This window comes from Aotus nancymaae, unplaced genomic scaffold (assembly GCF_030222135.1).
Source record: "Aotus nancymaae isolate 86718 unplaced genomic scaffold, 86718_ANA_hifiasm-v0.15.2.pri h1tg000006l, whole genome shotgun sequence".
Classification (NCBI taxonomy): domain Eukaryota; kingdom Metazoa; phylum Chordata; class Mammalia; order Primates; family Aotidae; genus Aotus; species Aotus nancymaae.
Genome location: NW_026988417.1, coordinates 20,049,861 through 20,075,629, shown reverse-complemented (window position 1 = coordinate 20,075,629; position 25,769 = coordinate 20,049,861). Strand labels below are relative to the sequence as shown.

At 40.2% G+C, this 25,769-nt stretch overlaps 1 protein-coding gene across 6 annotated transcripts in view; it reads left to right on the top strand.

The window, feature by feature from the left end:
• KCNIP4 (potassium voltage-gated channel interacting protein 4) overlaps positions 1 to 25,769 on the top strand; it is a 1,196,254-nt gene that overhangs the window by 1,072,504 nt on the left and 97,981 nt on the right. For all 6 annotated transcript variants that reach the window (XM_012472347.3, XM_012472342.3, XM_012472346.3 and 3 more), the window contains one exon: positions 11,148 to 11,272. In XM_012472347.3, the coding sequence (XP_012327770.1) occupies positions 11,148 to 11,272 (125 nt within the window). The remainder of the gene's footprint in view (positions 1 to 11,147; positions 11,273 to 25,769) is intronic.

Below are 25,769 nucleotides of genomic sequence, written 5' to 3'. Positions count from 1 at the left end.
TAAGGGAAGATTTTCTGTAGTGGTGTTCTGGGGAGCATGGTTTGACCTCAGATAGATTCAAAATGCGTAATTATGAGTTGAGTATAAGTATAAGTTGAGTTTGCACCAAGCTTCTACTGTATTTTAAGAGAAGTTGTGAGAAAAGGGAGAAAGATGCCTATTTTTAAAACTCATTTTGTTGTTCCCAGATGATTTGAATTCCAGTTTCTAGCCCAATTGTGTCATGGCCTGAGGGGACTGTTGACTCAGACTTAGGACAACCTTGGCCCTGAGAGACTGAAATCTAAAGAACGAAGAACAAAAACAGACAACCAGGAAGCTCAAGGGTGTCTGGGTTTGGGAATTTGTTGTCTGATAAAAATTAAATTTGTTAGAAGATACATGAATTAAAATACTATTTGTATTTCACTTATCTCAGGATGCAAATATGCATTTGAATTGGCTTCTCTGCATGATACCTTGGCATGGCCTGGAGATGACTCCAGAGGCCAGAGTCCCATCTAGTTCTGATTTTTGTCTCAAAAGAAACATTCATCTTTCCCAAAACTAAATTTCTCAGTGGTGAAATGCAGAAAAACAAACAACTTCCTGTGTTCCTTCCAGCTTTGAGATCCCATCACTTCTGTACCTTTTTCTACCCTGTGTTTCTTATCAGCACAGCTCTGTCTGCTGTCTTGGTGATCTCCTGGAGGTGCCTGGGCATATTTCCCTAGAGAGAAATGGAGGCATTGGACACTCAGCAGCCAACTAGTTTGTGATTTAAAATCTTTTATCCCCTAGGATTTTCAACCAAAAAATTTAATTGTTGCCATCTCTTAAAATAGCTTATTAACTAAGCTCATGGTCTTTGGTGTCAAAAAGCCAGGGATTAAATCCCAGCCCTGTCACTTACAAGCTGTGTGACCTTGAGTGAGTTATTTAAGAAATGTAAGTCCCAGTTTACTCCTTGTAAAATGAGGGCTACGTGACTTCTTGTAAAACGAGACAGCAACAATAGCTATCTCACTGAACTTCTGTCTGTATTAAAATGAGATAATATACAACCAGGCTTAGAGCAAAAGTTCTCCATGGGGTGATGGTTGCTATTAACATTCCCAGCATAATGCTCAGTAACCTGGACTTTGGGCTGCTGAAGACACCTGTCTTTACCTTGTTTATTAACTAGCCATTTGACCAAGGGTTACTTGGGTTATGGCCAAGTTACATAGACTCTCCAAGCCTCAATTTTCTCATTTATAAAATGGAGATAATTCCTCTCTTGAAAGGCGTTGTGACGATTAAATGACGTAATTGGCTAGCAAACTGCCCAGCACTCACTGGGCAAACTTTGTGGATAACAAGACTTGTTTTTATCAGTGTTGTGTGTCATTTGAATATAGGTGGATATATTAGTTTGCTAGGGCTGCTGTAAGAAAATGCCACAGACTGGGTGGCTAAAACAACAGAAATGTACTCTCTCACAGTTCTAAAGGCTGGAAGTTCAAGGTCAAGGTACCAGCTGTGCACCATCTTTCCACTCCGTCCTCACACGGCCTTTCCTCTGAGAACCCACATTCCTGGTATGTCTTCCCCTTCTTAAAATGACACCAGCCTACAAGGGTTTTATGACCTTATTTAGCCTTAACTATCTTCTTAAAGGCCCTACCTCCCAATATAGTCACATTGAGGGTTAGACCTTCAACATACGAATTTGAGGAGGGACACAATTCAATCAATCACAGGACCAGAAGTCAGACTGCAGTAGATTAAGGGGAGAGCAAGAGTAGAAGACAGATCTAATGGATATAGTCAACTTTTCTGAGGAGTTTGACCAAATAAGAGAGAATAGAGGTTATCATTATTTGTATCATTATTTCTGTTGGTATTGAAAGAGACTGTAGCAAATTTGCAAGAACATAGCTGTGGCATGGAAGACCTGGGTGTAAATCTGTCTCTATGCACATAAATATATATATGTGTGTGTGTAGGAACAGGGCATGTGTTTGTGTGTGTGTATATATATACATATATATATATACATATATATATATATATATATATATATATATATATAAACACGTATTTGACTTCTGTCATGAATTTCTTCACATCCATGAGACTCAGTCTCCATGTATGTGAAAAATAATTATACCTTACTCTGGGGTTATTGTTAGGATTAGGATTATGCCGATCAAGCACCTCACCCATGCAACAGGGATCAATAAATGTTAGGCACTGGGTTAAAACCACCCAAAATGCAGGCTCTTAGAAGGTGGCTGAGTCACAACGAGCATTCACAGTCCTATGTGGAATCATGCTGTGCTCCCCACAGTTTGCCTCCAAGAATCAGAGTTGATTGGGTTCGGTCTTTTTAACTTATCATATGCTGGTGATTGCTGATGATTTTAGTTGTGTTTTTAGAGCCTGTCAGCTGCCTAGAAATAGAAACAGGCCTTTGGCAGGTAGGAGTCATTAAGAAGTAAGGTACCAGACAGCTGGGAAAACAAGAGCGCCTGCAGGCAGACTCTTCAAGTGCGGCTTTTTTTTTTTTTTTAATACTGCATGTGATGATCATCCTATCACACACACTTAATTCAATTATACTGATCCTCCAGGCCTGTGTCTTTTGTCTCAGACTTGGTGTCCGCAGAGGAAGAAACTCTGTTGGTAGTGCGGCTCATACTGCTGCCCAGTACAAAGGCCCAGAAGTTAATGCGTTGTATTGTTTCTTTCCTGCGTGAGTGTCACTAGGTCTAGACAAGGTTATGTTATGATTGAAAGACTGCTCAGAAAATCTAATTAAAATCCCCTCGACTTTTGCTGTATTTCTCAAAACAATGAAGAGAGAAAATAGTGATTCCAAAGAAGACATTTGAGGTACACCAACAGCCCACAAATTTCAGTTTGAAAAATATTTCCCTAAAGGGCAGGAAATATTGAAGGGGTCAGAGAGGAACACAAAGTTGATCAGGAACATCATTTGTTTACCAGATTTTTTTTTTTTTTTTAAGAGGGAGTCTCGCTTTGTCACCCAGGCTGGAGTGCGGTGGTGCGATCTTGGCTCACTGCAACCTCCGCTTCCTGGGTTCAAGCAATTCTTCTGCCTCAGCTTCCTGAGTAGCTGGGACTATAGGCATGCACCACCATGACCAGCTAATTTTTGTACTTTTAGTGGAGACAGGGTTTCACCTTGTTGGTCAGGCTGGTCTCAAACTCCTGACCTCATGATCCGCTCACCTCAGCCTCAGTAAGTGCTGGGATTACAGGCATGAGTCACCACTCATAGCCAGATTATTCTTAAGTGACAAAGGAATATCAGACTCCCTGTTAGGTTCAGAGGATAAACAAGACATGAAAGACATTGATCTTGTCTGCAAAAACTCACAATGGAGAAAACAAAGGAGCAGATCATGATATTCTGTTTTACGTGCTATACAGGAAACAGAGTGTGGGAACGATGACCAGGTGGTCATCAATTCTGCATAGTGGGGCAATCCAGAGAGGCTTCAGAGAGGAGGCACTTATATTTAAATTGGATCATGAAAGATATATACATTTTAACATGTAGAAAAGAAAAGTAGAACATTATCGGTTGAAGACATTGTACTATAAATGATTTAAGAGAAGCTTACATCAGACATTGTTCAAGAAAGCACAGCCTTTCTATTTGATATTATCTATTTGTATGAGGTCTGTTGCATGGTATTTACTTCTGCATTGGCAAATACAATAATACAACATAGCTGAAGTCATTGGATCAGCAGCAGTCTAGGAGCAACATTTTCTGTCATCTTTTCTATCTCAGGACCCATTGAACAGAATCAACCCATTTGTTCAAATGAATGAAGGAGAAAATTGAAGGAACCCTATTTTGGCTTTTTTGAATTTCACTGTAAAGCTCAGGTCAATTTGTTAATGATGGCTAGGTGCCTTTTTCTAGCTACTTTTAGCTCTTCCCACATGCTTTAAGAGCACAACTACCTACTTTCTCATCAATTTTATACTTGTCAACTAAGTTTATTCTTAGCCTTCTCATCTTTTAATGTTCTTTTCCATTATTTTTATCTATCCTTCACTATCCTGAAGCTTTTCTATTTCACTCTTTCCAGAGAAGTTATTATAATATGAAAAGTACAAAACAAATGTTTTTTTTTATCTCGTATTACTCATTTTCACAAATATAACCACTCCGAGTGTTTGTTTCATCACTGTCTTTTTTTTTTTTTGTAAATTCCTTGAGGCCAATAATTAAGATAAGCTAAGATTAGGGTTCCACTGATCTCCTCCTTGCTAAGTGAGAGTTCTGGCCCCTCAATGCTCTCAGTGAGTCAGAGCAGTAAAGAGGAGCAGATGTTAGCAAGGGGCAGCATTATTAGTGTCAAAAATGGCTCGACTTTGGCAAAAAGGACTGACATTTCCAACTGACCCATGGGACAAGGGATTGGGGTCCTAGTGGCCCTGGGACAAGTGGAGCTGACTGTTATCCTTAGATCCTTCTCTCTGAGTCTAGAATCTGTAGTCAGGAAGAAAGGATAGAAAGGGCAAGCCATGGCTTCATACTGAGCCTGGATGTTTTTATTCCTGCTAAGTTCCTCACCTGAGGTGTGGATTGGTTTACACAACAGAGAGAATTCCTGTAAGTCACCATCTGACCCCACTTCAAAGGAGCTGGACTGAGGGATGATATTCTTTGAGACACAAGCACCTAAATCCTAATATATCTCCAAATCCTCTAGACTTGCGCTTACATGACCCTAGGGCAAATGTGCAGATATTACCAAATGTTACTTGGGCCAGAAAAGGGTCTATGGACCAATACCTTTGGGATCAGTTGGGCTAAGCAAAGGTAAACAGGACTCCTTGTTACAGATCTTCTCAAACCTATGTATTTTAATATTTTGTGACAAGTTACATTTTAACTTTATAGCATTTTCCAAACATCTATGGGCACAGAATTCCTTTTTGGATAAAACACCTTTGAGAAATTATAGTGTAAACATAATTCACAAAGCAAAGTACAATATTTTATCCTATTGACTCTATTGACTACAAAATAGACTGAAATAGAACATCCCCTAGGCCTCTATCTATCCAGTATGTATCCACGAAACCAACTGGCTGCTGGTTACTTTATTCATGTCAGCACCTAATCTGAACATTTTATTTTGTAACCCAAGGCAAAATATCTGATTTTTTTTTTCTGGATCTCTATTTGTAAAATGAGCAGATGTCCTTCAACTTTTTTTTTTTCCTGTAAATTACTGAGGTACAGGTGGTATTTAGTTACACAAGTAAGTTCTTTAGTGGTGATTTGTGAGATTTTGGTGCACTCATCACCCGAGCAGTATACACTGTACCGTATTTGTAGTCTTTTATCCCTCGCCTCTCTCCCACTCTTCCCTCAAAGTCCCTAGTGTCCATTGTATCATTCTTATGCCTTAGCATCCTCATAGCTTAGCTCCCAAAAATCAGTGAGAACATACTGGTTTTCCATTCCTGAGTTACATGACTTAGAGTAATAGTCTCCAATCTCATCCAGGTCACTGCAAATGCCATTAATTCATTCCTTTTTATGGCTGAGTAGTAGTCCATTATATATATTCACCACAGTTTCTTTAGCCACTTGTTGATTGATGGGCATTTGGGTTGGTTTCACGATTTTGCAATTTTGAATTATTCTGCTATAAACATGCTCATGCAATTATATTTTTCTAATAATGACTTCCTTTCCTCTAGGTAGATACCCAGTAGTGGGATTGCTGAATCAAATGGTTCTACTTTTAGTTCTTTAACGAATCTCCATACTGTTTTTCACAGTGGCTGTACTAGTTTACATTCCCACCAGCAGCATAGAAGTGTTCCCTGGTTACTGCATCATTAGTGATATTGAGCATTTTTTTAAATGTTTGTTGGCTATTTGTATATCTTCTTTCGAGAGTTGTCCATTCATGTCCTTAGCTCACTTTTTGGTGGCATTATTTTTTTCTTACTGATTTGAGTTTGTTGTAGATTCTTGATATTAGTCCTTTGTCAGATGTATAGATTGTGAAGATTTTCTCCCACTCTGTGGGTTTTCTGTTTACTCTGCTGACTGTTCCTTTTGCTATGGAAAAGCTCTTTAGTTTAATTAGGTCCCAGCTATTTATCTTCATTTTTATTGCATTTGCTTTTGGGTTCTTGGTCAGAAATCCTTGCCTAAGCCAATGTCTACATGGCTTTTTCCAATGTTATCTTCTAGAATTTGTACAGTATCTGCTCTTAGATTTAAGTCCTTAATCCATCTTGGGTTGATTTTTGTATAAGGTGAGAGGTGATGATCCAGTTTCATTAGGGCTATGAACTTTTCTCTTACCACTGCCTTTACTGTATCCCAGAGGTTTTGACAGGTTCTGTCATTATTGTCATTCAGTTCAAAGAATTTTTTAATTTCCATCTTGATTTTGTCTTTGAGCCAATGCTCATTCAGGAGCAGGTTATTTAATTTCTATGTATTTGCATGGTTTTGAAGGTTCCTTTTGGAGTTGATTTTCAGTTTTATTCCACTGTAGTGTGAGAGACTGCTTGATATAATTTCAATTTTCTTAAATTTATTGAGGCTCATTTTATGGCGTATCATATCGTCTTTCTTGGAAGAAGTTCCATATGCTATTGAATAGAATATATATTCTGTGGTTGTTGGATAAAATGTTCTGTATATATCTGTTAGGTCCATTTGTTCCAAGGTATAGTTTAACTCCATTGTTTTTTTGTTGACTTTCTGTCTTGATGTCCTGTCTAGTGCTGTCAGTAGAGTATCAAAGTCCCTCACTATTATTGTGCTGCTCTCTATCTCATTTCTTAGGCCGATTAGTAATTGTTGTAATAAATTTGGGAGCTCCAGTGTTAGGTGCACATATGTTGACGATTGTGATACTTTCTGTTGGACAACGCCTTTTACCATTATATATTGTCCTTCTTTGTCTCTTTTAACTGCTGTTGCTTTAAAGTTTGTTTCGTCTTATTATAAGAATAACTACCCCTGCTCACTTTGGGTATCCATTTGTATGAAATACGTTTTTCCACCCCTTTACTTTATGTGAGTCCTTATGTGTTTAGTGAGTTTCCTGAAGGCAGCAGATAGTTGCTTGATGAGTTCTTATCCATTCTGAGGTTCTGTATCTTTTAAGTGGAGCATTTAGGCCATTTGCATTCAGTGTTAGAATTAAAATGGGAGGTACCGTTGCTTTCATTATGCTCTCTGTTGCCTGTGTACTTGACTTTTTTTGTTTTTGTTTTTGCTTTTTAACTTGTATTTTTGTTTTATAGGTCCTGTGTGATTTATGCTTTAAGGAGGTTCTGTGTTGTTGTGTTTCCAGGATTTGTTCCAAGATTTAGAGCTCCTTTTAGCAGTTCTTGTAGTGGCGGTTTGGCAATGGCAAATTCTCTCAGCATTTGTTTGTCTGAAAATGACTGTATCTTTTCTTCATATGTGATGCTTAGTTTCACTGGATACAAAATTCTTGGCTGATAATTGTTTTGTTTAAGGAGGCTGAAAATAGGGCCCCAATCCCTTCTAGCTTGCAGGGTCTCTGCTGAGAAATCTGCTGTTAATCTGATAGGTTTTCCTTTATAGTTACCTGGTGCTTTTGTCTCATAGCTCCCGATTCTTTCCTTCATTTAAACTTCAGATAACCTGATGACAATGTGCCTAGGTGAAGATCTTTTTGCAATGAATTTCCCAGGTGTTCTTTATGTCTCTTGTATTTGGCTGCCTAGGTCTCTTACAAGGCTGGGAAAGTTACCCTCAATTATTCCACCGAATATGTTTTCCAGGCTTTTAGAATTCTCTTATTCCTCAGATACACAAGTTTTCCTTAGGTTTGGTCATTTAACATAATCCCAGACTTCTTGGAGCCTTTGTTCATATTTTCTTATTCATTTTTTTGTGTGTTTGCTCAATTGAGTTAATTCGAACACCTTGTCTTTGAGCTCTGAATTTCTTTCATCTACTTGTTCAGTCCTATTGCTGAGACTTGCCAAAGCATTTCACATTTCTGAAAGTGTGTTCAAAGTTTTTATTGTTTTTTCTTTAAGCTATCTATTTCCATGAGTATTTCTCCCTTCACTTCTTTTCTCATTTTTTGGATTCCCTTGCATTGGGCTTTGCCTTTCTCTGGGACATCCCTGATTAGCTTAATAACTAATCTCCTGAATTCTTTTTCAGGTAAGTCAGGGATTTCTTCTTGGTTTAGATCTATTGCTAGTGAACTAATGTGATTTTTGGGAGGTGTTGAATAGCCTTGTTTTGTCATATTACGAGGGCTGGTTTTCTGGTTCCCTCTCATTTGGGTAGGTTCTGTCAGAGGGAAGGACTAGGGCTGAAAGCTGTTGTTCAGATTTTTTTGCCACAGGGTGTTCCCTTAATGTAGTACTCTCCCCCTTTCCTATGGATGTGGCTTTCTGTGAGTTAAACTACAGTGATTGTGGTCTCTCTTCTGGGTCTAGCCACCCAGCAAGTTTACCTGCCTCCTGGCTGGTACTGGGTGTTGCCTGCACAGAGTCCTGTGATGTGACCCATCTATGGGTCTCTCAACTGTGGATACCAGTGCCTGTTCTGGTGGAGGTGGGAGAGGGTGCAGTGGACTCCATCAGGGTCCTTAGCTTTGGTGATTTAATGCTCTATCTTTGTGCTGATTGGCCTCCTACCCAGAGGTAGCACTTTCTAAAAAGCATCAGCTGTAGTAGAGTGGAGAGGCACCAGAGGTGAGCGGGGCCCTAAAACTCCCAAGATTATATGCCCTTTGTTTTTCACTACCTGGGTGGATAGGGAAGGACCATCAGGTGAGGGCGGAGCTAGGCAAGTCTAAGCTCAGACTCTTTTTGGGCGGGTCTTGATGCAGCTGCTTTGGGGGACAGGGGTGAAATTCCCAGGTCACTGGAGTTGTGTACCTAGGAGGATTATGGCTGCCTCTGCTGAGTCATGCAGGTTGTCAGGGAAGTGGGGGAAAGCCAGCAGTCACAGGCCTCGCCAGCTCCCAGGTAAACTGAAGGGCCAGTCTCACTCCCGCCATGGCCCCACCAACAGCCCCAGTCTGTTTCCAGGAGGAGGGTGAGATGGGCTTCAAAATTTGCCCAAGGCTATCCGTTTCCCAGCTGGAAGAAAAAAGGGCTTTAGTTTTTCCACCACCTGTGAAGTCTGTACACCTGATTTGCTCCCTCCCCCAAGTTCTGGTGAGGAGGCTTCTTGCCTGGTTCAAATTGTTTCAGAGTTCACCTAGAGAATTCCTTCTTCCTGCAGAGTTTTAGCCCCTGCTCCTCTGACCACCCTCCCGATGGATTCCTGTGGTGCCCAGCAGGAATGGGCTGCTTGGGGACCCAGCAAGCTCCCAGGGCCTTTCTGCTATTTCCTCTACCCCTGTATTTCACTGGGCTCTCTAACTTGACTCGGCTCCAGGTGAGGTCAGAAATTTCTCCAGCAAACAGACCTTCAGCTTCTATAGTGGGTGGGTGTGTTCAGGAGAGGAGGGTCTCCCTTTCCCACTTCTACAGTTGAGGCACTTACAGTATTTGGGGTGTTTGCCAGGAGCAGTCCACTTCCTTCAGAGGGTATGTGGGTCCTCTCGGGATTGCTGGTTTGTTCTTGCAGTCGACCTGGAACTAAAACTCACAATGCAAGCCTCTCCATGCTGCTCTGTCTGGAGCCGCAATCTAGTCCTGCCTCCTGCCTGCCATGATTCCCTAAATCTCCTTGTATCTTTCTTCAGATATCCTTCAATTCTGACAGCCTAAGGTTATTTGTTTGTTTGCTTGTTTGTTTGTTTGTTTGTTTGAGACAGGGTCTCAAGCCATCACCCAGATTGGATTGGATTGCAGTGGTGCAATTATGCCTCACTGCAGCCTCAGCCTCCTGGGCTCAAGCGATCCTCCCGCCTTAGCCTCTGAAGTAGCTGGGCAAAACATGTTATTTCAATGGAATCCTTAGAGAACATTAACAGAGTTCTACCTTGTAGTTGCATTATACATAGGGCACAAAACTGATTTATTATTTAACAACAATTCTATTGGTTATAACTAGTGATTGTAATATGGAAACAAATTTCAGCTTGGACTATTGGTGATCTTTTATGCTTTTCTAACAATACCTTAAAAATGCTAGAGATGCTGGTGAGATTGTAGATTAAAAGGAAAACTTTTACACTGTTGGTGGGAATGTAAATTAGTTCAACCATTGTGGAAGATAGTATGGTGATTCCTTAAAGACCTAGACGCAGAAATACCATTTGACCCAGGAATCCCATTACCGGGTATATACCCAAAGAAATATAAATCATTCTATTATAAAGATACATGCATGTATATATTCATTGCAGCACTATTCACAATAGCAAAGTCATGGAATCAACCTAAATGCCCACCAATGATAGAATGGTTAAAGAAAATGTGGTACATATACACCAAGGAATACTATGCAGCCATAAAAAGAAATGAGATCATTTTATTTGCAGGTACATGGATGGAGCTGGAAGACATTATCTGTAGCAAACTAGCACAGGAACAGAAACCAAACACCATATATTCTCATTTATGAGTGGGAGATGATTGATGAGAACACATGGACACACTGGCAGGGGACAACACACACTGGGCACCTGTGCAGGGAGGGAGAGGATCAGGAAGAATAGCTGATGGATGCTGGACTTAATACCTGGACGATGGGATGATCTGTGCAGAAAACCACCATGGCACACATTTACCCATGTAACAAACATGCACATCCTACACATTTACCTCTGAACTTAAATTTGAAAAAAAAAAAAAAGAAATATATGTTACTACACTGGTAGATGTATAGAGTAATATATATAGCTACTTATACTTTTTATTTGAAGTAATCATATAATCCATTCATTATCTGAAATAAATTTATGTGCTCTTTTTTATCTTTAAAATAATACTTGAGTTGTAATGTCTGTATTAATGACTAAAATATGCAGAAAAAAGTGTGTACAAGTGTCTTAGCTTAGTACTTTTAAACTGGGAAATTTAAAGGCCTTATTGGCACCCTGAGGATCCTTCCTCTGTGGACCATCATAGACAGTAGCAGACATGTTCTGTTTTCCTGTGTTGCTATGTGTAAGCCTCGGTGAGCAACGACTGGTCCTAAGACTCTTTCTTGTTTTCCTCCACAGACAGCGTGGAAGATGAACTGGAGATGGCCACCGTCAGGCATCGGCCAGAGGCCCTTGAGCTTCTGGAAGCCCAGAGCAAATTTACCAAGAAAGAGCTTCAGATCCTTTACAGAGGATTTAAGAATGTAAGAACTTTCTTTTTGACTTTGTTTTTACACGGTTCCCATAGGAGCATTGAGAAATGAGAGGAAAAGGGGGAAAATACCCCATTCTGTGAGAGCCCCATCATATGTGTATTTCATACTGATCCTTCCTAGATAGGAATATAGTCAGTAGCTGTGGGCTTTGACTTGCGGTGGTATATCCATGCTGGTACACTATAATTGCCAATTAAAAGAAGAGAGGTGTTGAGAAAGGTTTATTCAATTCAATTCTTGGTTGGAATATTTTCTCTCTGTCAACTCTAATGATATAATTTCAATAAACTTCCATTTTTTTAAATTTTTTAAATACAGGCTTGTGCTTGACTTGAGTCTTGAATATAGATTGAGACCTATCAAGGGATTTCTTTCCTGGCAATGGAGGATAATTACTGTAACTTTTATAGTCCAAAAAATCAGGCTGCCGGCTGGGCGTGGTGGCTGACGCCTGTAATCCCAGCACCTTGGGAGGCCAAGGCGAGTGGATCACGGGGTCAGGAGTTTGAGATCAGCCTGACCAACATGGTGAAACCCCATCTTTACTAAAAATATAAAAATTAGCTGGGCTTCATGGCGCATGTCTGTAATCCCAGCTACTCAGGAGGCTGAGGCAGGAGAATTGCTTGAACCTGGGAGTCAGAGGTTGCAGTGAGCTGAGATCACACCACTGCACTCCAACCTGGGTGACAGAGTGAGACTCTGTCTCAAAAAAAAAAAAAAAAAAAAAAGAGAAGAAAAACCATGCTGCCAGTCTCTCTAAACCACAGGTGTCTGTAGGTCATCACTACTTGGTTCTCTGTGATCCAGCTATGCAGATGACCCTCTCTCCTGGGTGAATCACCTGCAAAAGGGAATGAGAGCCCAGAAAACTCCAGAGGGTAGAGTGAGAGAAAGAGAGTGGATCCAGGCAGTCTGTGAGACACAGTCTCTTACTGAATACTTTGTATGTGCTTAGGGTTAAACTAGATGCTGCAGGTTACTCAAAGTCCAGAGAAATACTTCTATCCTTAAGGACCTTATGGTCTGAATAGGGAGAGAAGACTTGCTGTGATGAATCTATTTGAAAACAGTTCATCCTAAATAAATCAAATGTTTATGTATCAAATAGCATACACACCCCAACATACAGCTTATTCTTATACATATGGAAACCAAAGTAGCTACAGGCACCCCTGAAGATCCAAATTAAATTGCTTTGATCCCTTTTGAAACCCATTCCCTAAAATCCCCAGTTCCATGCCATGTAGAAGTCTATGGTGTCCAAAGATTCCTTCTAATTCCATCCTCTTCACGTCTGACCACCACAGCTGCTGCCTTTGTCCAAACCTTATGCAGACCAGATAAGAAACTCTGACTCTTCATTGGGAACACAACAACAATTTACTCAGAGAATTCATGCCAGTAGTTGACACTGCAGAATATTTTTATAGGGTTTCCGCATGCACAAGGCACACAAGTTTCCACCATCTGTCTGAATGAATGGGGTCTGTCTTTCTCCCATTTCTGCTCCTCACCCCTCCTCCTTGCTGTGCCCTTTCTAAATTTTTCTTCCCCTATTATGCAGAGTAAATTTGTTTCTCTTCCAAAACTCGATCATCAGCAAAGACCTAGGCCTTCCTGGCAATAGACTCAGGCAGAGGAAATTATAATGGCGATGAGTGCTCATCACATACACAGACTTCTGATTAAAAGAAATCTTGATGGGTAATTTATCAAGATAATATATATAAATAAACATGCATGAAGAGAATAGGGCTGGCTGGGTGCGGTTACTCACTCCTGTAATCCCAGCACTCTGGGAGGCTGAGGTGGGTGGATCACGAAGTCAGATGTTTAAGACCAGCCTGACCAACATGGTGAAAGCCCGTCTCTACTAAAAATACAAAAATTAGCCCGGGCATGGTGGCACACGCTTGTAATCCCAGCTACTTAGGAGGCTGAGGTAGGAGAAGCCCTTGAACCCAGAAGGCAGAGGTTGCAGTGAGCCGAGATTATGCCACTGCACTCCAACCTGGGAGACAGAGCAAGACTCTGTCTCAAAAAAAAAAAAAAAAAAAAAAAAAACAGAGAGAAAGAGAGAGAGAAAAGGGCTTTGACAACTAGGAAAGAGGATGAGTAGTTATGCCTATTCTGCAGTGGTTCCAGGCTTCAGATGAAGCAGGCATTTGCAATGAAACAGTGCTACTGACCACCGACAGTAGAAAACCACTGAGCAGCAAGGAAAGAAAGGAAAGGAGACATGAAAGACCAACCTGGGCCAAAAGTCAGTGCTCAGAGGAGGCTAATCACAAAATAAAACTTCAAATGTGTTTGTGCAAACACTTAAACTTCTTTGCTCTAATTCAGAGATCTAGTAATAAGCATATTTTTTTTTCTTTTTAACATTGGATTGTACATCACATATAAAATGGTTGTCGAACACAGGAGAACTGAATCCAGTCTCCCAGCATCCCTGTATTCCTCGACCGCTGCTATGTTATTATTCCACTGCCATCCCCATAGGGTTTCTCTGGGGGTCTGGCTGCCTTTCATTGCATTTGTGATAAACTGGAATCATGATTACTGCCATCATTAACCATTGGAGCCAGCATCTCTGCAGTGTGTCTAATACAAGTGGCACTTTACAATAAATTGCTAGGCTCTGAAGTCTGCATTCATTGCTTTATTTCATTTTTTATTTATTTTTATTTTTTTTGTTGTTGTCCATCTGTCATTCTCTTATTCCTTTTCTCTTCTTCCCCTCTTTTCCCAAACTCTTTCCTTTCCCTTTTCTTTTAATCCTTCTGACCCCACCTTTTATCTATTCACTCCTCCTTTCTCTCCTTTTTTTAAAATTCTTCTCTCTCTGTCCCTCGTGAATTATTGTCTCCTTTCAGCTCTTTCCCATCCTCCTTCTTCCCTATTTTTATCTTCTCTATCTTTATTGCTTTTTCTTTCTCCCATCTCACCCTGCCCCACGAGACGCATTTCCATCAGACCTGAATATCCCCAAAGCCTATTTTATATACTTCTTTAAAAGAAAAGACTTCACAGTTTGCTCAGAAAATATTAATCGACATCTCTGATAAATCAAACACGACTGGCCTTTTAATTTTTATTTCCCCCTAGTCAAATGTACAATTCTAATAAATGAATCCTAAGCATAGCAAGAAATACACTAAGCAGTTCAACAGCACTTGGGTTTTAGAGCATGGTAGCAACTGAAGCAGCTTCCATCTGAGAAAGCAAATCAACTGCCCTCCTGAACACCAGTTACCTCAAAGCCCTTAGGGTCACAAACTCATTTCCCTGGAAACAATTGGGATATTCATTTTTAATGAAACATTTTAAACTCTCCATGCCTTGATTAAAAGGATAAACCATGTGTCAACATATTAAAATGGTCACACTTGTGCGAAAGTAGCTCAACATAGCCAGACACTTCTGCAAATAAATATTAGCAGTAGCATAACTCCGCAATTTCTTTCCTCATATGGTATCTCTGATACATCCCCTTGCATTTTCAATACAAATTGTTAAAGTAAATTGGAAATGAGAGGAAGGGAAGTTAGAGAAAAATCTCCTCCCTCACCTCATCTTACTCACTGAGGCTCCCACGCATTTTTATGTCTCGTGCCAGATGCTGAGCTGAGTCTCCAAAGGTGAGCAGCTGATAGAAACAGAGAAGAATATAGGACTGTTTGTCCATCTGTAATGAGCCTCAGAATCACCTGAAAGGCTTGTCAAGACACAGATTCCTGGGCCCCATCTTGAAAGATTATGACTTAGTAGGGGTGGGATTGGGTCACAGAAGTTGCATTTTTTTTTTTTTTACAAATTCCCAGGTGATGCTGATGTTGCTGGTCAGGAGAATCACTGGTTTTGTGCAGGCGTCATAAGCGTTAGTGTCACTCAGACTCAGGTCACGTTACTTATTTGGGCAGTTCTCTCAGACCCAGGAGACCACATGTCTTTGTCTATAAACTAGCATCATGACAACTAGATCACATTTTTTTTTTTTTTGAGACAGAGTCTCCCTCTGTCACCTAGGCTGGATTTCATTGACACAATCTTGGCTCGCTGCAACCTCTGCCTTCCATGTTCAAGTGATTCTCCTGCCTCAGCCTCCCGAGTAGCTGGGTCTATAGGCACACACCACCACACCCAGCTAATTTTTGTATTTTTAGTAGAGACAGGGTTTTACCGTATTGGCCAGGATGGTCTCGATCTCTTGACCTCATGATGCACCTGCCTCAGCCTCTCAAAGTGTTGGGATTGCAGGCGTGAGCCACCACACCCAGCCAGATTGCATTTTTTAAAAGAAATAAATATAATAAACATGAAGTTCAATTTAAAAAAGTTATTACAGTATGGCCCCAAATGGTCAACCTCATTTGTATGTTCCATCAAAGTGGGATAGTCATGGTTGGACTACATACCTACCAGGGAGGGTATGGACTACAGAATTATGTATTAGAAAGGATGCGGAAAATGCAAATTATTATCTACAGATTAGCAGTCTCAAACTTAAATGCATGTTGCAACCATCTGGGGAGCTTTACAAATTAAAAATAGTGGCTACTATGCTTGGTGATTCTGATATAATTGCTCTCGGAAAAAGCTTAAGCATTAGGATTTACAAAGCTCTTCAAGTAATTATAATGTGCAGGCACAATTGAGAACCATTGAACTAGATATATAAGATAATACAGCTGCGATAGTTCACGCCTATAATCCTAGCACTTTGGGAAGCCAAGGCGGGCAGATCACGAAGTCAGGAGATCGAGACCATCTTGGCTAACACGGTGAAACCCCGTCTCTACTAAAAATATAAAAAATTAGCTGGGCATGGTGGCACACACCTGTAGTCCCAACTACTTAGGAGGCTGAGGCAGGAGAATCTCTTGAACCCAGAAGGTGAAGGTTGCAGTGAGCCGAGGTCACGCCACTGCACTCCAGCCTGAGTGACAGAGCAAGACTCTGTCTCAAAAAAAAAAAAAAAGAAAAAAGAAAAAAAGATATGCAAAGTGCTTCTATCACAGAAAGAAGTGACCTAATAGTGATGAGCTCTATCACGTGAACTACTAATGACTAGGCTAGCTACATTGGAACCTCATGAAGTCTTTGGGATGTGGGTGGGTAGGGGTGCATGTGTGTGTGTGTGTGTGTGTGTGTGTGTGTGTGTGTGTAGGGGTTGGAAAGAGGTAACAGGTCTTATTTTTGATGATTTTTATTCAGTTAATATTGGGATGATGCTTAGGAATTCTCTCTCTTTTTTAATCTGAAGTCCTTAATTTATTAAAAATATTTTACATTATAACAGGCAGTGAACAGAAAGCCACATTTGAGAAGAAATGGTTAAAAGATCATATAAGTATCAATATACATGTTTCATAATCTTGCTTTGCTGTGCTCTTTCAAAATCAGGTATAACTTCAGTTCAGTTTTAGGTGACTGTAAATGATATACTGGGGTATTAAGTTTTAATATAGTGATGCCGATGCTGCTTTGGCATTTTCTGTCATTAATTAATAATACATAGCCTATTCTTCCCATTTTTAAGGCACAGGATGAGAGCGAGATAGTTGCAAATAGTTAGACCTCTATGCTTCAGACACCTGGTTCCTTCTTCTATGGAATCTTTCCCTGCTTCCTTTTCTTTCTTTGCTCTGGATTATAATAGGTGAAAGCCTCCATCAGAATCAAATATATCTTTAAGGCATCACTTTAATACCTGATAATGTCCTTTTGACATAAAATGTTATGTTACTATCTATCTTTTTTACCTAAAACAGAAAGATATTTATATTCATTTTCTATTGCCATGTAAGTATTTGCCAAATATTAAATGGATTTAGAAAGCATTCATTCATAATACACTGTCCCAAGGGTCAGGAGTTTAGAAATGACTTAGCTAAGTGCTCTGATTGGCGTTTCCCAAGGCCGAAATCAGAATGTTGGTTGGGCTGCAGTTCTTTCTGGTTACTGGAGTCCTTTGCTAAGCTCACGTGGTTGTTAGCAGAATTCAATTATTTGTGATTGCACATATGAGATTCCCCTCCGGCTGGCTGTCAGTGTGGGGTCACTCAGCCCCTAGAGGCTACTCGCAGTCCATTTCCACATAGTCCTCTTGCAGGCTCCCTTGTAATATGGCAGCTGCCTTCTTCAAAGCCAGCAAGGGAGGGTCTCTCTAGTCTTATAGTAGGCAACATGATCATAGGTGTGGCATCTCATCCCATCACCACTGCATATTTCAGCACTCAAGATGAGGAGATTGTAAAAGGTGTGACTATCGGGAGTCACATAGGGTGTATCCATCACACTGGAGCTTCTGAGGAGGCTGCAACCCCTGTAGAGCAAAGCAGCTGAATGTGCTCTGCAGTCACAGCTCAAATGCAGTTCATCCCCACCTTCAGTGTTTGGCTTGTTATCCAGGTACCTCCTTGGGCATTTCATCAAGAACAGAACCATGCTTTTTTTTTTTTTTTTAAATTTCTGCAAGAGTTTTGATGTTGTAGCCAGAGGAACCAGCAGGACATCTGAGTTCTTTGATGGGCCTTTTCTACCCCATTCAAAGTGTTTGGGAACTTCCACAGTAAGATCTTTAAAAACCGATGAAACAGATGGAGGATAAAATTATAGGGATCTACATTTTTGACAAAGTACGTTTACATGAAAAGCACCAAGTCCCATTCATGGTGGGAAAGCAGAGAGGGAAGTATACTTCCCCTAAACTTCCCACGAGAAACAGTAAGATGCAGTGATTAGGATAGAGGAATTCACTGCTAATTGCATAAGACAATTGCTTTTTTGACATGAGCCCTCAGGGTTATTCTTGAGAAACACTTGCATAGACTGTATGACCCTCAGTAAATCACTTCATTCCTGCCAGCTTCAGTCTCTCTGTCAGCAAATTAGGGATTGAAATCTCTTCCAGCCGTGAAAGAGGGTTGGTAATAATTTGTTTTGTTCAGCATTTGAAAGACTCAGATAAAAGGCCTTCCTTAAGTGCAAAGCATTACTCATGTACTTTAGAATTAAGGTAAGAACAGAGTTTAAATGCTGTTTCCTTTGCCCTAACAGAATTGTCTGTCCCGCTTTCTGAAGGGAAGGTTGTCTATAAGCTTAAGCAGTTAACATGACTTCTGTTTTGACTTCCAAAGACTGACATGGTGCAAGTGCTGTTTGGGGTTCAAACCTTACCACTGCCATTTCTGAGCTTGAACAACGGCTTAGATTCTCTAGACATGAAACTATCCTTTAAAAATTTTAGGATATTAACATCCATGTAGATAAGAAGATAAATGAGAAATGTTTTACTTAATATCTTTAAGAGTGCTGTCAAAAGATATCCAAGCCCTTCAGTTCTTTCCTTATTCTACATACAAGAGTAACTAAACTTCATCATGTAATAAAAAATTCATAATGACTTGGTAATGACAACTTGAAATATATTATGTTAAGCATTAGTTTATGTTATGCATTATGTTGGTACAAAAGAAATTGTGTCGGGGGGATTTGCCATTACTGTTAATGGCAAAAATGGCAATTACTTTTGCACCAATCTAGCTTCCTGATTTGTTTCTTTAGAACTTTTTTTTTTTTTTTGAGACGGAGTCTCCCTCTGTAGTCCAGGCTAGAGTGCAGTGGCATAATCTCCACTCACTGCAAACTCTACCTCCTGGATTCAAAAAATTATTCTGCCTCAGACTCCTGAGTAGCTGGAATTACACATGTGCACCACCACACCCAGCTAATTTTTCTACTTTTAAAAGAGACAGGGTTTCACCATGTTGGCCAGGCTGATCTTGAACTCCTGACCTCAGGTGATCTGCCTGTCTCTGCCTTCCAAAGTGCTGGGATTACAGGTACGAGCCACTGCACCTGGCCTTCTTTCAAATTTTAAACTCATAAAGTGTTATGCTAAACATTTTAAATCATACAGAGGATTCAAAATTGAAATATCGAAGCGTCCTAGCTACAGTCGACCTTTCATCCCACCTTGCTAGAGGTAACTACTGCTAGTTTCCTCCTTTATTCTCACAGGTATAGTTTACATACATACATCTGTGTGTGTGGAGAGATTCTTTTGACATAAAAGCGTTGCCAATACATGTATCCTACAAATTATTTCTACTTCTCCATTAGCAATTAATTACGAACATGTAATTTGGTTTTAAACAACCACTATTTCCATACTGGGCAGGAGTGCCTGGTTGCTAGACACTTTGAGGCTGACCTGATGGATGGTCTGGAGGGCTGACTTGCCAACCACTCAGCCTGCTCTTGTTTGCCTGGGCACCCCTTTGGGAAGGGCAGCACTGCCCCACTGCCCTTCTTCTCCACCCTTACTCCAATGAGGGATTTTCCATTGAAAAGCAGTAGCAACCCATCCCCGCACCACTACCCACCATGCCCACACACACACACACACAAACAAACTAAGGAAAAAAAAAGAAACATAGAAATGGGCTGAGAACCTTTGTATCTGATTAATCCATGAGCTTCCTAAAGGCCATGTCCCAAGCTTGATTCATCATAGCATCCTTCATACCTCATTCCCAGTACCTGACCCATTGTGCCACTTAGTACCTGACTTTAGAATGGAAGCCTAGGCCCTGGTCATAGATAAGAGTCATCTTGCATTCATCTAAATAATGCCTAACTCTTAAAATAGCTTTTACTTTTATTAAGTGAAATATGCATGCCGTATACTTAGCTCATCGCCTTTGCCTCCTTAACCTGTCTTTTCTCAGTAAATGTTACCTTCATTTATGTAATCACTTCGAAATCCAGACTGGGGGTGGTGGCTCATGCCTGTAATCTCAGCACTTTGGGAAGCCTAGGCAAGTGGATCACTTTAGGTCTGGAGTTCAAGACCAACTTGGCCAACATGGCGAAAACCCGTCTCTATTAAAAATACAAAAATTAGCCAGGCATGGTGGTGTGTACCTGTAATCCCAGCTACTTAGGAGGCTGAGGCACAAGAATTGCTTGAACCTAGGAGGTGGAGGTTACAGTGAGCTGAGATTGTGCCTCTGCACTCCAGCCTAGGTGACAGAGTGAGAATCTGTCTCAAAAAAAAAAAAAAAAGGAAAGGAAGAAACCCAGTGTTCTTTCTGGACTCCTGCCTCAGAACATCCTGTTTCTAATTATTCTCCAAGCTCAGCCAATTCTCCAGTCTTTGTATCGCTCACGTCTGCCCTGGCCTCTCCCTCTCCACTGCCCTGCCTCTCACACACTGCTGTCACCTCTCACCTATGTGTCTGCAATGGCCCAGGTTCCTTGCCTGCAGTGCTGTCATCCTCTGAATCATTCTCTACTGTGTACCTGAAAAGGTCTTTCTAAAGAGCAAATAGAAACCAGTCAGTTCCTATTTAAAACCAATTGCTTCCTATTATTATTATTATTATTATTATTATTTTGCCAATAGAAGTTAGACTGAATCGTCCTTGATACACTCATCCAACAAATATTTCTTGAACATCTATGATAAGTCAGATACTGGGTTAGATGCTCTCTGTACTGCTGTGACCCAACTAGCCCTTGAGCAGCCAGGCCTTGACCAACCAGCTTTTGCTGACTTTTCCTGTCTCTCCCCTCACTCTTCTGTGTTTACTCTGCTCTGGCCAGAAGAAACCGCCTGCTGCTGAAGTGCACTCCTCTGAAGGGCCTCGACCTGGACTTTTTCTCTGGCGAGAAATGCTATTTCCCACAACCTCCTTCTTCATCAGGCCAATGCCTACCCCTTCTCCACATCTGTACTTAGACTTCCTTTGAATATATGTTTTTATTATTTCTTCTCTGAGTGCTGAGTTCAGGCTCATCACTGTACCAGGTATTTAAGATATACTGACAAAAAAAGACAGGGAATTGTTCTTTAGAGTTTACATTCTGGTGGGGGAAGATAGTGAAAAGAGGGGCAAAAAGCAAACACGTAAGTAAATAAGAAAATATCTGGTGGTGGTAGAAAGAGGGTGACATTTGTTACAAAGAAGTAGAGCAGGGAGCTTCTTTAGATGGGGAGGTAGCATTGTGTTGTATCTACAATGTCAAGAAGGACACAGCCATGGAAAGGTAGAAAAAGGACATTTAGGCATAAAGAGCAGTCCAAAACCGTAAGGCAGGAGTGAGCAAGAGTGGCTGGAACCTGGAACATCGTCTGTATTTTGTTCTAAGGATAACGAGGAACTACTGGTTTTTAAAAGCCCAGATACAAATAAAGCATTGTTTTGTTTTGTTTTGTTTTTTAAGATGACACTGGAAAGCTACTCTAAGCAAAACAGAGTGTAGGACATCAAAATAAAATTGGAGACCCTCTAGAAATCTGGTCCAACAGACTAAGACAGAAAGGAGATGCGGCTTAGACCAGGGCGGTAGCAAGTAGAGAAGAGATCAATTATGGGCTTGGCTGTGTGGTGGAGGCTGAGCTGAGTGGATGTCATGATGGTTTGGATTAAAAGGAGAGGGAAATTGAGGAAGATTCGGAGCTGACTTGAGAGTTTTGGGATTGAAAGACTTATTTGTGGGAAAGCTTTCTCGATATCTTCTAAAGTAGGTTTGGAGACCCTGCTCTGAGCTCCCACCATAGTGCTTATTTGGGATTTCCTCTTCACTTATTGACTCCTCCCCTATTCTTTTTTTTTTTTTTTTTTTTTTTTTTTTTCGAGACTGAGTTTCGCTCTTATTACCCGGGCCGGAGTGCAATGGCGTGATCTCGACTCACCGCAACCTCCGCCTCCTGGGTTCAGGCAATTCTCCTGCCTCAGCCTCCGAGTAGCTGGGATTACAGGCACGCGCCACCATGCCCAGCTAGTTTTTTGTATTTTTGGTAGAGACGGGGTTTCACCATGTTGACCAGGATGGTCTCGATCTCTTGACCTCGTGATCCACCCGCCTCGGCCTCCCAAAGTGCTGGGATTACAGGCGTGAGCCACCGCGTCCGGGCCCTCCTCCCCTATTCTTTATGCTTCCTGAGAGCAGGTGCTGTACCTTCTTTACTACAGAATTCTCGGTTCTGCAGACTGTGTCCTGTATATAACACGTAATCAATAAATATATGTGAACAATTGAATGACCCCAAACAAAACAATTGGAAGCCAGCCCAATACAATTTATATCTTCTCTCACTTTTTCTTTTTTAGTTCTTTCCACGTGTACTGAGTAAAATTGAAGAGCTGTTAATTTGCTTTTTTGAAAAGTAATCTAATTACAGGCGGAGTGAAAAAGCGTGGCTCCTTTAGTAAAAGAACTACACACAGTAGTTGAACACCTTTTGTTGAGTTTATCAAGTACTACTCAAAAGTATTAAGAGCAATCTGAAATGGTAACAGAGAACTTCCTTTGATTCCATTGCAAGGATCTCCATCTGGTAGATTATTCATGTCTTGTGTTGGCTCATCAAATATTATTATTCTATCAAATGAGTAATGGGATCTTTGTGGCTTAAAAAAATCCCTTTCACTTTTGCAATATACTTCATAGTTGAGAAGAAGGAGATTGGGGTGTTGGTATCCAGCACATCACCATAAATATTAGACAAAGTCGGATCAATGCTGCAACACACAGCTCCAGTATGTCAGTGGTTTAAGACAACAAATGTTTGTTTATCTTTCATTTCCTAATCCTATGTGATTCAGTTGGGGACAGGATGGGGTCTCTGTTCAACTCATTTATTGAGAACTTTCATCTCATAGTTCCACTATGGTGTCAGCTTCCACCCCTGGGTCATCTGCATCTGGTCCTCAGTTGAGAGCAGGAAGATGGTGTGGGGCATTTGATGGGCCTATATTGGACTAACGGACATTCCACCCATCAGAGCTCAGTCATATGGTCCAATTTGATTTCAAGACAGGCCGAGAAATATAGTCTTCCCATGTAGAAGACTAGTCAGGTAGAAAATAAAATTTTATCTTCTCCAAATGAGAGAATGACATGGAAGATAGACACGTTAGGGGTTCCCAAGATTATCTCCAGTTTTGATCATTTGCTAGGGGATGTACAAGACTCAGTATGCAATCACACAGTTATGATTTATGACAACAAGAGTGCAAAGCAAAATCTGCAAAGGGAAAAGGCACATGGGGTATGTGTTTGGAGGAAATGTTTGGAGGAAATCTGATGCAAGCTTCCAAGAGTTCTTTCTGAGTGAAGTCTCATAGGAAATGCTTAATTCTCCAAGCAATGAGTCATTGTGATAGCGCTTGTAAAATGTTATCTAGCAAGGAAGCCATTAGATGTCCAGTACTTTGCATGTACCCAAATTCCAGACTCCAAGAAGCAAAGTGGATGTTCAACATAAACCATATTGTTTGCACAAACAGTTTAAGCACAGTGAGCCATTCGATTCAAAGGATGGCAGGCACTCTCCCAAAATCCAAGTAGCCAGCCTGCAAGCAGGCCTTTCTAAGCACAGTGGTCTCACACCTGTTATGTTAACTCTTCTGTGCAGAAATGGACATATGTTGACATAAAATTTATAATGTAATTAGATTTGAGTTCTGGTTAATCTTGGGCAAAATATTCCCTGGGTTTCCTATGTCACTTGCAAAACTGAAGAATAACATCTCATAGATGCTTTGCAAAGACAATGAATATAAAGCAAAAAGCACAGAACCTGTCTCATAGCAATGCTCAGAATGTAGCTGCTGTTATTATTATTGCTATTTTCATTATCAATGTTAGCACCATTGTTATCATGTCAGTACTCTGAATTGTGTTATAATCTAGAATTCTTTCTTAAAGTTTCTTTTCCCTACCCTCAAACTTTGATCTACCTAATGTACATATGTGCATATAAATTTGACTTTTGAAAAATAATCTCTCCCTATATATATATCTATATCCGATATAGATATAAACATTGTATCCAATATAGATATATATTTGCTTTTTGAAAAATAATCTATAATAGAGGAATCTAAGATATTCTTATATCCTATCTATAGATATATTCTTATATAGAGATAGATATCTATAGATAGATATTTGCTTTCTGAAAAATAATCTCTATATATCTATACCTATAGATCTATATCTCTACAGATATATATGCTATATTCAAATTGAAATATAGTTGAATTTCAGTACATGCTAAGCACTGGATGTTTAATGACTTACTTGTTAGACATCATTTTGTAAGTTTTATCACAACAATAATGTTATAAATATATTTACACACATGTATTCTCTCAAAAACAGTTAGAAAACATAGCCCTCTAGTGTTGTCAGAGGACACATCTGAAAATAGTGCCTTTATTGTGGTTACTTTCATTCTGTCCCTTGAGCTCCTCAAGAATCTAACATAATTTTTCTCATAATGATTCCCTCACTGGGATTTTGCAAAAATCAAAAAAGATAGCATAATTTTTGACGTCTTAAAGACATAACATAAAAGTGCAGGTAGCTTTTATAAATAATTTATGTAAAAGTAACCTCTAAATTATGTAAAAATTTATTTAAAATATTTCTGAAGACTTCAGTATTTTCTTTATTGATTCATCTGCAACAATCCTATAAGAAAGCTCACATTTTCTTTCCCTTTCAAGTCACAGTTGGTTTGGTCCAGGCTGATGTGACAGCTCTGCTCCAGCAGGATGTCATTCAGGGACCCAGGTTCCTTCTAACACATTGTCCTCCTATCCCTTGCCACCATCTGTATCCTGTAAACTGGGTCACTGTCATGTTCAGATCCTGAGGGAAAGTGAAGTACTCATAGCACAGGGGCAAGTGATTCTACTCCACTTAAAGATAACATGAAGAGTCTCTGCATCACTTCTATTCACATTAAGGCCTCCAACTTAGTCACAAGGACCATCTACCTCCAGGAAAAGCTGGGAAATGTAGCTTCTGGTTGAACAGCAGTGTATAAATGTAAAAGGAGAAGCTGGATTTGGGGAAACAGCACTCTGATAAAGTCAGTAAAACCTGCTACTACTGAATTTTTCTGGTTAATATTCCTAAAAGTTTCCTTAGATTCAGCTAATCCTCCTAAGACAATTTTTGGTTTTAGCCTGGGAGCAGTATGAACTGATATGCCTCAAACTCAAATACTACTTGAAGAACCAGCATTTAGAAATAATACTAAGATTCTGTCTTATGAACCCTTTGAGACTTTCTACTTTCCTTAGCACTGTATGTCAGAACTGAATATATAACAAGTTCAAAAGCAACTTCATCCAAAGAGGCTTGTTAATAGAACTTGTTGTATATAGAACCTAGTCTTCACAGCACAGACCCCATGCAAGGGTGGTAATAAGACTGCTATGTGGATCAACTTTGGCAGCACTACCCTTCTTCATTTTTTGAAAGAACTAATTGGTTCACAAAAATATATCACTGCGGCCGGGCGTGGTGGCTCATGCCTGTAATACCAGCACTTTAAGAAGCCCAGATGGGTCGATCACCTGAGGTCAGGAGTTCAAGACCAACCTGGCCACCATGGCAAAACCTCATCTCTACTAAAAACAGAAAAAAAAAAATTAGCCTGGCAAAGTGATATATG